Consider the following 14763-nt stretch of genomic DNA (forward strand, 5'->3'; position numbering starts at 1 on the left):
CTTATGTTGTTAATAAATTAACTGAAAATAGAAACATTTGTACTGAAAAGTTTATTTTCAATGGCTTCGTTACTTTTGTCTATTTTTTAGAACTTAATGTTTTTTTATTCTTTATGTTGACGTAAAATGCTGAGAGGTCTGTTAAGCTTCTAATTGAGGATTGAATGAATGATATTTTTCTTTTCAGTTTATAGCGAACAATGTTAAACTTTAAGATATTATAAGTTTTCAATTTTTTTTTATTTTTTCGTTCTTTGTTATCTGTATTGTTTTTTTTGTATAGTTTTTGTTGTTCTCTTCGTCAATATGTAAATTATTCTAATCATTGAGAGGTCCCATCCAACTTCTTTTAATTCAAAGAGTAAACTTTCAATTGATATTATGTCGTAACTGAAATTTTGTTTGTGGGACAACATGCGTCTTATTAAATGTTTTGTGTGTAATCAAAATTTGTGTTTTTTCTCTTCAAACACGTTCGCGTAATACCAGAGCCCTATTATTTTTAAATGAGGCCAGAGTGAACTTCTTTATTTGTTAAGTATGAGTTTTGATCAATTAGTATAGATAACAATTGAAAAACAATATTTAGATAAAAGTTAATGACTTTAATGGCCTCAATAATTTGTGTTTTTGCAGGTTGTTTTTAATTTGTTGAGTTTTTCTGCATCGTTTGTCCGTTTATTTGGCTTACTCTAAACAAAGACACGTCCTCTCGGTTCCGTAGGGACAACTTATTAAATTTCTCGAGAATTTTTTTCTTAAAAGCGAATGACTTTGAAACTATTTGGTTTAAAATAGGTTGATAGAATTCTGAATTTCGCCTCATTATTTTTTCTTTTTACTTATTACCAAGTCTCATTAAGGAAAAGTCCCATCTGCTGTATTTTTAAGATAAGAGAGAACTTGTGCAGTTAAGGTTTTATCTGATTGTATTTTGACGTTGTTTACTAAGTGCTTTTACAGTTAGATATTGAGTTTTTGCCATTAAATTTTTAGTTTTGCTTATTTTTTGATTTTTTTCTCGTAGTATTCTTACTTGCAGATCTTGTGAGCGCTGTAATGAGTCATGCCATTATGTAATTCAGTTATTAGTTTGCGTGTGAAACGATTTCCTAAAACTTCAACAACTGTTTTTGGTTATCTCTTGATTTTGTTGACAATTCTGTCAAAAATGAAGATCAGCTCGGGTCAAAACTTCATGTGCAAACGCACATTAACGAGCCTCCTTGTTTAGTTTTAAGATATGAGTGATATAATACAGCAGTACCACAATAAAATCTGGCCTGTGACGTCTGAAGAATCCATTTACCTGTTGCGACGTCAACTGTCCAATAATGCTAGGTAATAGTTAAACTGTTTATTAATAGATTGCAGTACAGGACGGATGACGCAAACGTCAGTATTAATGACCAGTTTCATCCGTAGGACAGCTATATTAACGCATGCAAAAAACACGCACTTGTAAATTAAACACATTAAACTACTGCTTTCGACACTCGGTAATGGTTTCTCTCGCCTTCGGCTTCGTTTCATTACGTTAATATCACGATAGGTAGTCAATACCACTGAACACTAGTAGTCTAATATACACATGTACATATGTTGACGTATTAACAAATCAGCGGATATAAAAGTCATTGTAAATTGACATTACGTAGCATTTCCAAAGAATAAGTTTTCGGTTAGATTTTTGAAGAAAACTTCATAACCCAAATTCTCCAGTTCAAAATTAAATTGGTCTATTGGCTGCTGAGTTGCGGATTACATGCGATTGGGTGATAGAACCCAATTGTGTTGGTTAGCCTACACATGTACGACCCTGACACGTACAGGAAATACAAAGCACCCGACAATGTTATTCCTCCCAGCATTGGGCTGGTCACTTATGAGTTGTACACTCTCATGTTCCAAGCGGTCGCCCTAATGTGTCTAACAGCAGGTACTCAAAAAATCTCTCCCCCCCCCCCCTCATGATAAAAAAGATAAAGTTCACCAGTTAAGGAGTCAAAACTTTGGGACGACAGATTGCAAAATTTTTTCAATTTGCAGTGAGTTTCTATATATTAAAATAAACGGAAGGAAATAAAAGATTTATCATACTTAAACCAAAAATCGATCAGGATCACGCTCAATTTTATAGTGCTGTACTAGAAAATTCGATTCAATCTTTTATTGGATGACGTTCACCTACGTCGGTCTCTTCATGTGAGAATTGGTTCATTTACGAGTAATGTGCAATTAGAATAATAGTCACACATAAAAAAGTTCGAATTTTGAGTTTACTGATTGTGTATTAAACACTCCTTTGAGCCAAAAGTTCCTACTTTCTTTCAAAATTGTAGCTTGAACCACAGACTTAAAAAAGATACGATTCTCGGCCGAAAAGATCATGCTCGATGTAAATAGATTATGAGAATACTTAAGCTTGACCCAAAATCTGATGCTGGAAAGAAGAGATGGAAAAATAGAGTCAAAGTGGGGCTACATTTGTGTCGAGAAGTATGTTCACAAATATTCTTTGCAAAATACGAAAGCGGAATTATATTAAGCAATTATAACTGTGTTTTAGTGATGTTCTCAGAGGAATGGCTGGCCACTGAAGGAGGAGATCTGAGCCACCATCTCAACGCTAAATGTCTCAATAACAAAGCATCGGAGCTGTTCGAGATCACGTTAAAAAAGTAAACTGCTTGGGAACTTTTGCTATATATTTGATTATCCATTTTAATTTAAATACAAGTTTGCATTATTTAAAACAGATTCAACGAGTCGAAAAAGAATCACTACACCAATTACATACTCGACCAACAGTATCAAAACAAGAAGACTCAAACGCCACACAGCACAAACTCATCAGTTAAGTTTGGCCTCCATTTCGATACTTTTTCTGGGCGCGCCGCGGTAAGTTTGAAAACAAATCGGTGGTTAAATTAGAGGTTGTTTCGTTGAAGCGAAATTTAATTAGATGCAAGAAACAGTTTGTTGCAGTATCAAACAGCATTACCCAAGGATTAGATGTGTCACCCACGCCAGCTCTAATCAAACGGACTTGGGTCGAGCACAAGGCGGTTAAGCACGACCCAGCGACAGAGTCTGGCAGCAATAATACGCTCTGGAAAGTATGCATGGTCTGATTAGAGCAAGATCTAGCGCCTGGATGAGGCCTTGATCTGACTTTGCAGACCGTAAACTTGTTGCCAGACTGTCGTTAGGTCGGGCTTTATCACCTGTGAGCGACTCAAGACCATCTGATCCGAACTGACTGGGGTCACGCACCACAACCTGGGTATTTTAAAATTTCATTCCATATCAAAAAAGTTTATATGGCGTTAATCTACGCATATGGAACATTTTATCATCATGGAACATAGTACCATATGATAAACAGGGTTGGGCTACAAAACTGATCGAAGCATTTAACCCATTCATTCTGACGGAACACACCGAAATATGGGTATGATAAGACGAAACAGACAAAACTTAGGCGTGGCCAAGTCATAGCGTCTCCAGCACGCTGGCGAAGCTCTGTCTGCTGTGCCACGCCTAAGTTTAAACCCTGTCCAGATGGTATTGGTCGCACCAAACTCCCCGGCCTATACTTCTCCTGCGCCAACCCCACCCTCGGAATGACCGTGCCTACGTCCAACTGGTTTAATAATGAGACCACTTTTAAATAGCCGCAAAGCGATAGAAGAGGCGTTTATTGGCCTTCTCTTGGTTTTTTATTTCGCCAACAGGATTTTTGTTACGACTATCACAATCACCACCTAAAATCTGTTTTTTGTTCATTTTGTTTTCATGCAGTTGCAACTGAATAGCTTGCGTGACGTCATTTTTCATTCTCTGTTAAGAGTGTTTTTTCATTCACGTGATTAAATTTTTGGTCACACGTGACTTACCTCACTATCAAAAATGACTTCTTCACTCTGAAATTGACTTTTCTTTACTTTAATTTAAAAGTTGTGATAAGGTGAAATGAGTGTGTTCAACTCTAACTGAAGGGTATATAAGGGCAGCTAAAAGAATCATTTGTACGTTAAATATATTCTTAACAGCAGCTCAGCATATTAAAAAAAGTTTGTTTTTCGGTCTGCTTTTTTACTATCTTTTTGAGACTGCACATCTACAAAGCCATTGTGACTATTTTCTGGCAATCTGCAAGCTATGTTTAATTGCTCTCAGTCGAATTTTGCAGCAATTATATTAGTCCTGCTGGTTTTCTTTTATGCGATTTTTTCGCTGGATCGATTTTTTGTCTTACCCATTAGAGTCTTTGTCCTTAAAAACGGGATAAACAGGTAATGCCCATTGGGCATTCAGTTTAATTAGAGGCCCTTAATTGTGTTTAGTCATCCTTCAAGTGCATAAGATGGTGAAATTACTCGCAAGGCCGTAGTTTGAGGTTAAAAAAATGTTTAGGAGTTTTTCAGCCCAAAATGTTGCAATTTTTTGTGTTTTTTCGTCATTTTTCGATTTTTTCTGTCCAACCAGTCTAAAAATGAGGCTAGTTCAAGTTGCAAGACATAAAAAATTTTTACGACCATTTAAGGAATTATATGTTTTAGTAATCAAAACAAAAACACGCAAATTTATACTAATTTTCACAAAATTTTCAGACCTTTTGGAAATGTTTGTCATTTTTGAGTTTTTTAGACCTAGCTGTCAATAAACTTTTTCTAGGATTTGATACTAGGTTTCTAAAAAAATTCTTTGGGCAATGGAATGGTTTTTAACTTTTCAAAAACACGAAATTAGCATTTTTTGTTACAATTTGCATTTTTTCAATTGTTTTGACATTTATTGTCCATTTTCTTTTTTATCCAGATACAGGGGCCGTCCTAAGGTTTTGATGATAAATTGCTATTTTTTTAAAGGCCATGGAATAGTTTTCAACTTTTTCATATCAAATTTTAGCAATTTTTTGAAATAACTTTTTGCGTTGTCATTTTTTTAGGTTTCTTCAGCCTCAAGAGGCAAAAGACCTCCTCGAGGGTTAGATAATAAGCGATTGTATAGTTCCTAGAAGTAATGGAATGTTCTTCAAGATTTTAACATCATGAATTTTAGCATTTTTTTTTGACAGTTCAATTTTTTTCAATTTTTTTTTGTTTATTATCATTATTCAGGTTTTTTTTCTGTCTCAGGTGTTAGTAAAGCTCTTTCAGTGTTTGAAAATAAGTTACTGGAAAGTTTTTTCGGCAATTGATTATTTGCCAATTTTTTAATATCACACATTTTAGCAATGTTTTTTTTTTTATATTTTTCGTCATTTTAAAGTTTCTCCAGCCTCAAGAGCTACGGGAATTGAAAATAGTTTACCGCGTAATTTTCAGAATTACTGGAATGTTCTTTAAGCTTTTAATATCCCGAATTTTAGCTGTTTTTTTTTTGAAAAAATGCATTTTTTTCAAGTTTTTTTGAATTTTTTTCTGGCACATGGAGCTGGCTGAGGGACCTCCTCCAAGGTTTTAGAGTCAACTACTGCATTGTTCGGAGTTAAAGAAATGGTTATCAATTTTTTAAATTAATCGAGGTTTAGCCTTTTTCTGATAAAAAATGTAATTATTTTCAAAATTTCGGAAAATTATTATCATGTTCAAAGTTTATGGATTTTTATGAGCCTGTGAACAATTAACGGCTTGAAATAGGGATACTGGGTGGTATTTTGATACAATGAAGTGGTTCTGAAGATTTTAATATCATGATTTTTTAGCAAGATCTAGTTAAAAATTGCAATTGTTTTGTCCTCTTTTGATTTTATCGATTATTACTGGTCAACGAAACTTCCTAAGTGTTGCAGATGCGTTACATAGCAGACCATCAGAGACAAAAAATTGTTTTGAAATTTTAAATGGGAATTTTAGTTTTAAAATTTCCTTTTTCATATTATTTGATTATTACCAAGTTCATTAAACTAAAAGTAACAGAGTCGAATCTCAACATGAAAATTATTCCTAGCTCTTTCTCTCTCTGTCGGTTGGGGTTTTCTTCCTTCTATTTCTCGTTCGCGTTTTATCTTTCACACTCTAACTCTTTCTTTCCTTAGCTTTTTTGTTGATGCCGAACTTCAGCTGCTGTTATGTGGCTTGATGTCATTATCTAATACCTGAACGCTGAATTATAGTAGAAATGTTTTAACATAAATGACTTAATTAGCCCTTTTAACGAATTCATTGTTAATTGCTCTCAAACAGAGTTTATGGCAATTTTGTAAATCCTGTTGGTCCTGATGCGATTTTTTGCTTGACCTATTCACAGAAACTTTTTTGGGGTTTTATACTTTTGGTTTGACTGCGGTTCTTATTAGAAATTGATCCCTCGCCCACACCGCACCACCAGCCCCGCGGCCCATATCAGCCCCCCCCCCCCCCTCAAATCACCACTCCTGCACATCGTTAAGGCCGTAAGGGCAAAAAATCCGCCTCTCACCGTCCCCCCCCCCCCCCTGTTACACTACCCCCCTCCCCCCTCTGCGCTCACCTCACGCCCTTCAGTTAAGCTAAAGCTAGCCTCACTAAATTGTGCCTAGCTACTGACAAAGCTAACCGCTCGCCGGTCCTTTGAGAGCAGTTCGCCCGAAGTTAGTCGTTTATGTTTGTTAATTTCTGGAATTTTAGTCTCATATCATGAAAAGTTTCTTCAGGTAGTACAGCGGCATCAACAAACAAGCGAAGACACCGACGCTCATTTGATTTCAATGCCAAAATGATAGCTGATGTCAACAAAAACACTCCTGGGTTCTACAAAGCAATTGAAGACCCAACTTTCGATCGTGTTCTGATTGGAAATAAGTACGGCTGCATGCAAAGCCGAACTTCTTATTTGGATTTGGCCCTCAATAACTACGATTTTCTCAACTACTTCGACCCGCTTCAAATTTTTACACAGAACTTCACCCAAATTAGGGTAATTTCAATTTTCGGAAAATTCAGTAACCTTCTAGTTCGAGACCTCGTCCTGGGGTTTAACCTTGTCAAAAAAGTGAATGAGATTATAGAGCTAATGTTTATCGGATTTAATTATCTCTTATGAAGGGAGATCTGGATCTTTTCAAAGAGTAATACAAAAAAAAGCATCTAACAATTTTACCAGCAGTACAGTTATTGTTCCTAAAGGGAGGGGGAGAGGAAAATTATATCTTAATCCAAAACTTTTCAAATCAGTATAGAAAGTCGTCACTTTTGTAAACTGTGAAAAATATGAAACTAACAAAACAGTTTATACAGAACAATTACTGTTCAAGAAGAGCTTACTAAAAGTTTTAGAGCATCTAAGTTTAGCTCGAAGTGTTTGATAGAAATGAAATAATTCGAAAGCACTAACATGACGTAACTGAATATTACATAACATTAAGCTCATTTTTACTGAAGAAGGTGCTAAGCATTTAGAGACTGAATGAACTGATTCTGCAGATTACAATATGACAAAATACTTAATCCCTTTTAAAATAAAAATAGGTGCTATTTATCACGTACTGGAGTAAAATTGTTTTGAAAATCCGGCAAAATCACATACTTTTCAATAATTTTTTCACAAAATTTATCTCATGGCTGACTTTTGGTTCCTTCAATATTTTTTAATTTTACGTTGACATTTCAATTGATTACCTTAAATCAAACTTATGAAATTGAAGTTCATGAAAGTACATATTAACATAACTCTGCTTCGTTTAGAATGAAGATGTTGACCCTTTGTTGGCGGCAGCCAACAGCACACTCACATTCATCATGAAGTTGTTTCCTGCAGTATACAGTAAGAAAATAAAAAAACAACGATTTTTAATTGCTTTCAAAGAGAAGCGTTTATTGTAAAAGTGTGTTCCTTTTTACAACTCGAAGAGGAGTATTGCGATTCTAAAGGTTTTTTACGACTCGAAGAGGAGTATTGAGATTCAACAGGTTTTTTTACCCCCCAACTACCTACACGTATTTCTGACTGAAATTGTTTTTTTCACACTGTATATTGCTTTTTAGTTCTTTTTTTAAAATTCTGAAATAGGTAGGGTGAGATAATGAGTTTTCATTGCACGACTCTTCAAGTGTTTTCCGGTATTCTACCGGCTATGTTCTTTATGCAAAATTTGGCAGTTTTATGACTTACCGAGTGACTATTACGCCCTTGACGTTCTGCGGTTTGCTTGATCTAAAAATCTCTTTCAATCGCAATTTCATGCGGCTAAACTCAATTGAAGGCAACTTGCTACGAAAAGTAAAATGATAAGTGCGCCAAAATTGGTGTCATTTTTTTCACTATGAATTTTAATAGTGGTATATATTCAGCTCTACTGAGATTAGTTGACGGCCCCGTAGTGAATTTCTCAGTCCCATTTATGCTCCCGCCCTCAGCCGCAGGTTACAATTGATAAGACCTCCCACCAGTTGTTTGAACCCATTTGTTCAGACGTTAGTCGGTTGTTTCTAAATGCTTTTGAAAAAAATTGAAGCCGCTATTGATGTAGCATGAGTCCTGAAATTTTTTGTGACCATTTTTGCCATTTAGCCTTTAGTAATTCTAAAATTTTGAGTAATCTAAATTGCTCAAGTTTGAAACTTTAAGCAGCTGTAATCATAGATAACAATTTACTATTAAAGTTAGGGCATGGCATGTTCGGTGAAAAATCGATTAATCTCAACTTTTATAAACAATAGAGGTAACCTCTCAATTTAGATCTACGACTAAGAAATTAGGCGAATGACAATTAAAACAATTAAGTTTAAGTGTTCTAAGGACGGTTAATTTTTTAAGGACAAGAAGTCCTTTAAGGACTGTTAGCCCTAATTCCACAAAACCTTGTTTGACGGTTTTTGCCTAATGATTATGAAAAATAATTTTGCTTAAGACCTTACTCAACTTACTATTCAAAGTAAAAAGGCTCAAAATTTGGCTCGCTCTAATTTTTGCCTGTAGCTTACGTTTTGATTAACCGAGATGGGGTAAGAGCAGGGCAACGGCTTTACTACGGGCCATCAAAAGATAGTTTCAGTGATTCCAATTTCAATTGCTAAATTAAAAACCGTGAAATGAAATTGAAGGCTGAAGCAGTTCTGGTCAAAAAGAATCGGTCTCAATTCATTAAAAAAGAATACAGTTGAATGTTTAAACGGTGCCTATAAAATTTGAGCTCACTATTTATCCTCAGAGTAAAAGTTATAGAAAAACAAGAAATTACACACTCAGCAGGCTAGAAAGATTGGTGCCAAATGAACTCATACGCATAGGAATCTGCCAACAATTAATCTGAAATTGCGATTGTGATGGAATGTGGTGCTATTGTTTTCAATTTTTGAAATAGAATCCAGTTTAAATATTGCATCTTTTCATTCGTGACAAATTGCGTCTTGATTTTTTTACTCGGTTTTTTTTCTTTTTTTTTTTTCAAATGATACCTCTTTTAAAATTGATAAAATTTTATGAAGAAAAACGTCCAAGTGGTCGCAGAAATCGCAAGAATTGCAAACTTGTCTGAAAATATTTGTTCCTACAAGATTCTTGCTAGATTTTTAATCTGGCCATTTCTAGACAAGACATCAAAGTTACATGTCCCGGTCAGGCATTCCGACTTTTGTTTGCTGGATTGCTCCAGATACGAGCTGGACAATCTGTTCTAAATGCATGGCAGTGACTGCGGGAGTGTACGGGGGGCCAAGGAATGTGTTAGTGTGGTGTCTACCTGTTCTCGCTCTGTCTATGTTGTTCCTGTCAGTGTCTGCAATCAGTGCAAAGGCACTTCATGACAGCCACGCGTTGCCAAAAATCACTGGTACTGTTTCATTCATTCTTAAAAGATCAAACACTTTTATGAAGAGCATTGACTGCACTAAAATGCGCTTGTCTTCGCTAGATGATATGCCAGATAAAGATTCCAAGCTGAATAATAAAATTGTTAAAAGTGTGCTGAGAAATATTTAAAAATTTTTCAAACGCGCTTAATATAGTTAAATTTTAAGTTTTAGAGTTTCAGAGCTTTTCTTAAATGAGGGATGCTCTCAAATGAATCAATACCTTGCGCTGAGATTCTGGATTGGCGATTTTCAAATCAGAGTCAAATTGGTTATTTATTGAATAGTCATGCTTTCGACATACAATTCGAACACTAATTGCAATTGCGGTGCAACCATAACTATCAAACCAACCATAACCGACAAAGCTATAGATCTAAATAAGGTGACTCTCAAGCTTTTCAATCTCAAAGTTGATAACAAGCGCACCAATTCAATTTAAAAAAATTGCTCCTTAGAGATTATTAACCGGAATCGAAAGCTATTTTGGATAACACTTTTTAGTCTAAATTAGTCTTTGTTGTGCTGGTTATTAACATGGTCCCTATGTTCAACAACCGTATCCCGATAAGCCAAACGAGCAATTTTCGAATAATGGGTGGAAAAAAACAAAAGAAACTAACAAAATTCGGATTGAAAAGCAAGAAGTTGTCTCAATTTAACCCGATTATGACCGGAAAATTTATTTTTGATCTAAATTTGGCCTGAAAACAAAATTATTCATCAATTGGAGTGAAAAGAAGTAGAAGCTTCGGTACATAACAACGTAATTCATCTTTTGATATTGAAAAAAAAACCTTTGAGTTTATTTCAGCATTTCTCGGCTCGTTCATACAAATGGCGACCTCAATAATCTTAGTAGTGACAATTATCCTACTGCTCATTATTCAGATGGAATGTGACTCTAGATGGCTGTTCAGCATGGCTGTAGCATTCATGACTGCCCTTTTGACCTTTGTACCTTCACTTCTCATTCTGGTGGTGGTACTAAGGTATAAAAACATTTCATATGAGGGAATGTAAATAATTTGATTGAGAATTAAAATTAAACACCCGAAGTGAGGTGGTCGAAATATCATTTGACACATTTTTTACCCCCTCCCAGACGATAAATACACGGTCTGGGCCCAAATTTTGGATCGCACTATTTCAAATAATGATGTAGCATCGCCGAATTATAGCCGCGAAAAGTCTGATGTGCACGGATGTATGGATCACCCGGTTCATATTTCCACCACCTCATCCCGGGCAATTGACAAATCAGCTTTTTATACTTCAATGTTTAAAAAGGTTGGAAATAATTACAGTAAATAAATAAATAAAAACTAAATAAATAGATTACATTGCAATTGTATCAATTACAATATTTGCCAGAAAATGCTGACGCGTTCTAGTTCAAGTTGGTTGACGATATCTAGAAAACGAAGGGAAATTATTGAGAAAAACCAACACGGTCAGCAAAAGATCCCATTCCTGTAATGCCGAAGTCGTCAGCTATAGAATTTTCCTCTCTGATGGCCAACTTTTACATATGTGATCAAAAATAAGAATCGGTAGAGGAACTGAAGAGCTCAGTTTGGAAAAAACACTTTAAACTCTACAAAAGATGAACATCTCATTCCAGTTCACATATAGGTAGAAACACATTAAATTGTGTTCACAAGTGCAATCGAACATGGTTATGAGAATTAATGTTAAAAGATTCCACAAAATTACTTGAAACAATATCAGAAAGCATAATGAATTAGTTAATTGCACCGAGCCCACTTTTAGGGGGACGATCGATATTTTTATCGTAGCGAGTTGTGAGTGGTATCACTAGAAAGGCTGTCAAGCCTAGAGTATACAACTCAAGCGTCTTGTTTTTTTTTTAAAAAAAAATGATTTTGTATCTCGAAGAGCTATCGAGGTTTAAAATTTTGAGAACATTTACGACTATTTTCAATCAATTTTTGTCAAATTTTGCTCCATTAAGTTTATATGTTTGACACTTCATTGTCTTACTGGCCGTGAAACGATAAACTGCCTATAATTACTCACAAGGTCATTTTTTATACTTTAACAGATTTGGTTATAAATTTTTGGGTTTTTAGACGATTTTTTCGCACGTGCACTTTTTGACTTCTGCGTTCTCTTTTTCTCGTTAAATTGCCACTAAGATTAATAAGGAGGATGCATGTGTTTTAATGATGCCTCGATACTGTTGTCTGAATTGGACTGTGAGCAAATAAATTTTTTTCTTACCTTGACATTATGTAATTTCAAAAAAAATTTTAAGTTTTGTGATTTTTGGCCGTTTTGACATTATCTCATTGAAGTGATTTCGACATTATCCCATTGAAGTTGTAGAAAAGTCTAAGTGAACCTTCGGAAAGCTTTCAGTTAACAATTCATGGCATTTACTTTTTCTAAATTATTGGTTTTTAATTAGGAAACGATTTGTGATTCATTGAGTTTCGAGTATAGTTGTTGCTTTTTTGCTGAAGCATTTTTACAGCAACACAATCTGAGTATGTTCACTGTTTTCTCAATAGCCATATACAAAACCAACGAATGGTTTCAGCTCATAGATAATTTTTTTCATGATTGAGAGGCTAATTTTTTTTAAAAAAAAAGAGCTTCAACTTCTGCCAATTTTTGTTGTTCTTTTGTCGTCTTGCCCTTTAATCTAAAAAATGATGTCGTAATTAGTGATAATTGAAAAACATATGAATCCAGATTTTGTTTTGAGCAGTAAACTAAAAATATGTAACTGACGGTACTGGAATTTGTAAAGTTTTTGACTATTTTGGTTTTCTATTCTCCTGTCTTATCACTTAGAAAAAATCCCATTGGCTTTCACACAAAGGATATTCTGACTAGTAATAGTTTTAAAGCTCTCATTGAAAAACTAAGTTTTTTTAAAAACGAATTTGGCCCAATTTTGTTCTTTTCCATTTCTCATTTGTTTAAAAATTATTTTCAAGTTAAAATTTTTCCTAAATTCGGAGCCAGCAGTCATATCTTTTAGCTAATGAAACACATGTGCATATATTTAGTTGTTCGTGTATTCTTATTTATTTTCACTGTTTTTTTTTAAATTGTTTGTGAATTTTTGGTGACTGGCAATAATTGATGAGGTACCATTCAAGTTAGTTAGTGGTTCCAAACTATAGCTTATCTTTCAACCCATAAAATTCACCTGTTTGTGACCACTTTTGATGGTTTTTTGAATCTCCGATTTAATGAACTCGCGTTTATTCAGATGCATCTCTGTTAGTTTTATCACTTTCTCGCTTATTGAAAATGTATTTGAGTTTTTTCGATGCATAGATTTTGTTTCACAAATTTTGACACTTTGAACTTGAAGAATGTGGCTAAAAGGGCTTCGGAACACTATTCGCCAGCCCACGTTGGAGAGTCTTCTTGTTCGTTTTATTTTCGCCTAAGATCAGGTATACTATTAGATACAAGGATTACGTAAGCTTACTAAAAATGGTACAAGAAATGTTGAGGCCAACAGCCGCAGAACAAGCTATAACCATCTAATTTCCTGGGCTGATAATGTATCATTTTATCAATATATACTTACAAAAAGCAGAAAGAAACGATCAACTCAAAAACCTCAACAATACTAATATCTTTTTTGTTAGTCAGAAGAAGGCAGTTAAAGACTGCTCGTGAGGAAAAATGAATAGGTATCAAAATTTGATCATATGGTTATTTCGACGGGGTCATGAACAGACCAACCAATTTTAACAATTCAAGGTGTGATACTAGGTCTTTTTGGTATGGATCACAACCATTCGAAGCCTGGATTGGTGTGATATCAAGCGTATTTTTGAACAAGGACACACACAAGCACACACACCCACATTCTGGAACCAGTAATGGCCATGCCTCTTTAAGTAAGGTACTTTTACCTGCACATTTTACCCTAATTTTTCAGGTAATTTATCCTCACAGTACTCTTAATGTGAGGGTGAATTACCTGAACAATTAGGGTAAAATTTACAGGGAAACTTGCCTGAATTTTTAGGTAATTTTACCGGGATATTTTTAGTGTGCTATTGACAAACGATTTTTACTAACCGGTGGTGAAGTTGTGCGAGCTTTGGTGTAACTCTCGTTCAACTTTTTGGATTTAGACGATCCACAAAACATTTTCGGTGATGAATTTAATGCTAATGACCATTCTAGTAATAACTAATACTAATCCGGAAAAGATTTATGGAATAAAACTGAAGTTACAAGAATCATCGTTACTTTTGGGTCAAAATTATTGGGTTAAATGGGTTCTTAACAATTTTCTGTTAGGCTACATTTTGATCACAAGGCCAGAAAAAGCGGGTAAAAGTAAATAATTAGTTGAACAGGTATCTTCGGTTTAAATTTTAATGAGTTTATTGTACATAACATTCCAAACCATTAGATGCTAAATTGCAAAAATGGCGCCAACACACAATTAAGTTATTGGGTTTTGATTGGAAATTAAGACTTTGAGTCTGAATGGAAAATATCGGCGTAATTTGAAAGATTAATGTCTCTTATCTCGGTCAAATAAACGGCTACAACCAAATGTTATACCTGAGTTATAGCTCATTAAACTGTCCAAACATCGTGTTCGGTTTAAATGTTATCAAACGGAAGGTAAACAACATTTACATGGTCGAATTAGCCCAACTTTGTTAACTAATAACAATAACTTAAGAATGGACCTTTTACTCTTACTTAAACATTCACTGATTAGAAGCCGTTAAGATTAGAAAAGAAAACACTTGAACATGTCTAAACTCGAAATGAACTTTAGCACATACTGACTCAGCGAAACTGTGCACTTGTTATAACTAGCTGAAGTTATAACTAAACTTGATGGTAATAAGTCATAACCAGTGGACCATATACCATTTGGCGTCGTATGTTGGTTTCAGCGACAGTTTTGTGACATGATTTATTATCAAGTGGTATGGTGTCTTCATTTTGGTTATGGGACTACATCATTTGT

General features: G+C 34.7%; 2 protein-coding genes across 3 annotated transcripts in view; one reads left to right on the plus strand and one right to left on the minus strand.

Moving 5' to 3' along the window:
* The window catches only part of LOC142344777 (uncharacterized), a 123118-nt gene that overhangs the window by 92153 nt on the left and 16202 nt on the right, over positions 1-14763 (minus strand). Inside the window, exon 1 of one of the 2 annotated variants that reach the window (XM_075396706.1) lies at positions 13851-14511. The exons of the other annotated variant lie outside the window; for it this stretch is intronic. Within the exon in view, the coding sequence (XP_075252821.1) occupies positions 13851-13922 (72 nt within the window). The 5' untranslated portion in view covers positions 13923-14511. Of the gene's footprint in view, positions 1-13850; positions 14512-14763 lie in introns of those variants that run through there. 2 annotated transcript variants of the gene reach the window in all.
* LOC142344158 (uncharacterized) lies at positions 1518-10873 on the plus strand. The gene is made up of 7 exons (XM_075395684.1): positions 1518-1939; positions 2570-2681; positions 2760-2861; positions 6648-6906; positions 7674-7752; positions 9584-9760; positions 10594-10873. The coding sequence occupies exons 1-7, from the start codon at positions 1810-1812 to the stop codon at positions 10800-10802; spliced, it is 1068 nt and encodes a 355-aa protein (XP_075251799.1). The 5' UTR covers positions 1518-1809; the 3' UTR covers positions 10803-10873.

The sequence above is a fragment of the Convolutriloba macropyga genome, chromosome 8 (assembly GCF_964194025.1).
Source record: "Convolutriloba macropyga chromosome 8, txConMacr16.3, whole genome shotgun sequence".
Lineage (NCBI taxonomy): Eukaryota > Metazoa > Xenacoelomorpha > Acoela > Convolutidae > Convolutriloba > Convolutriloba macropyga.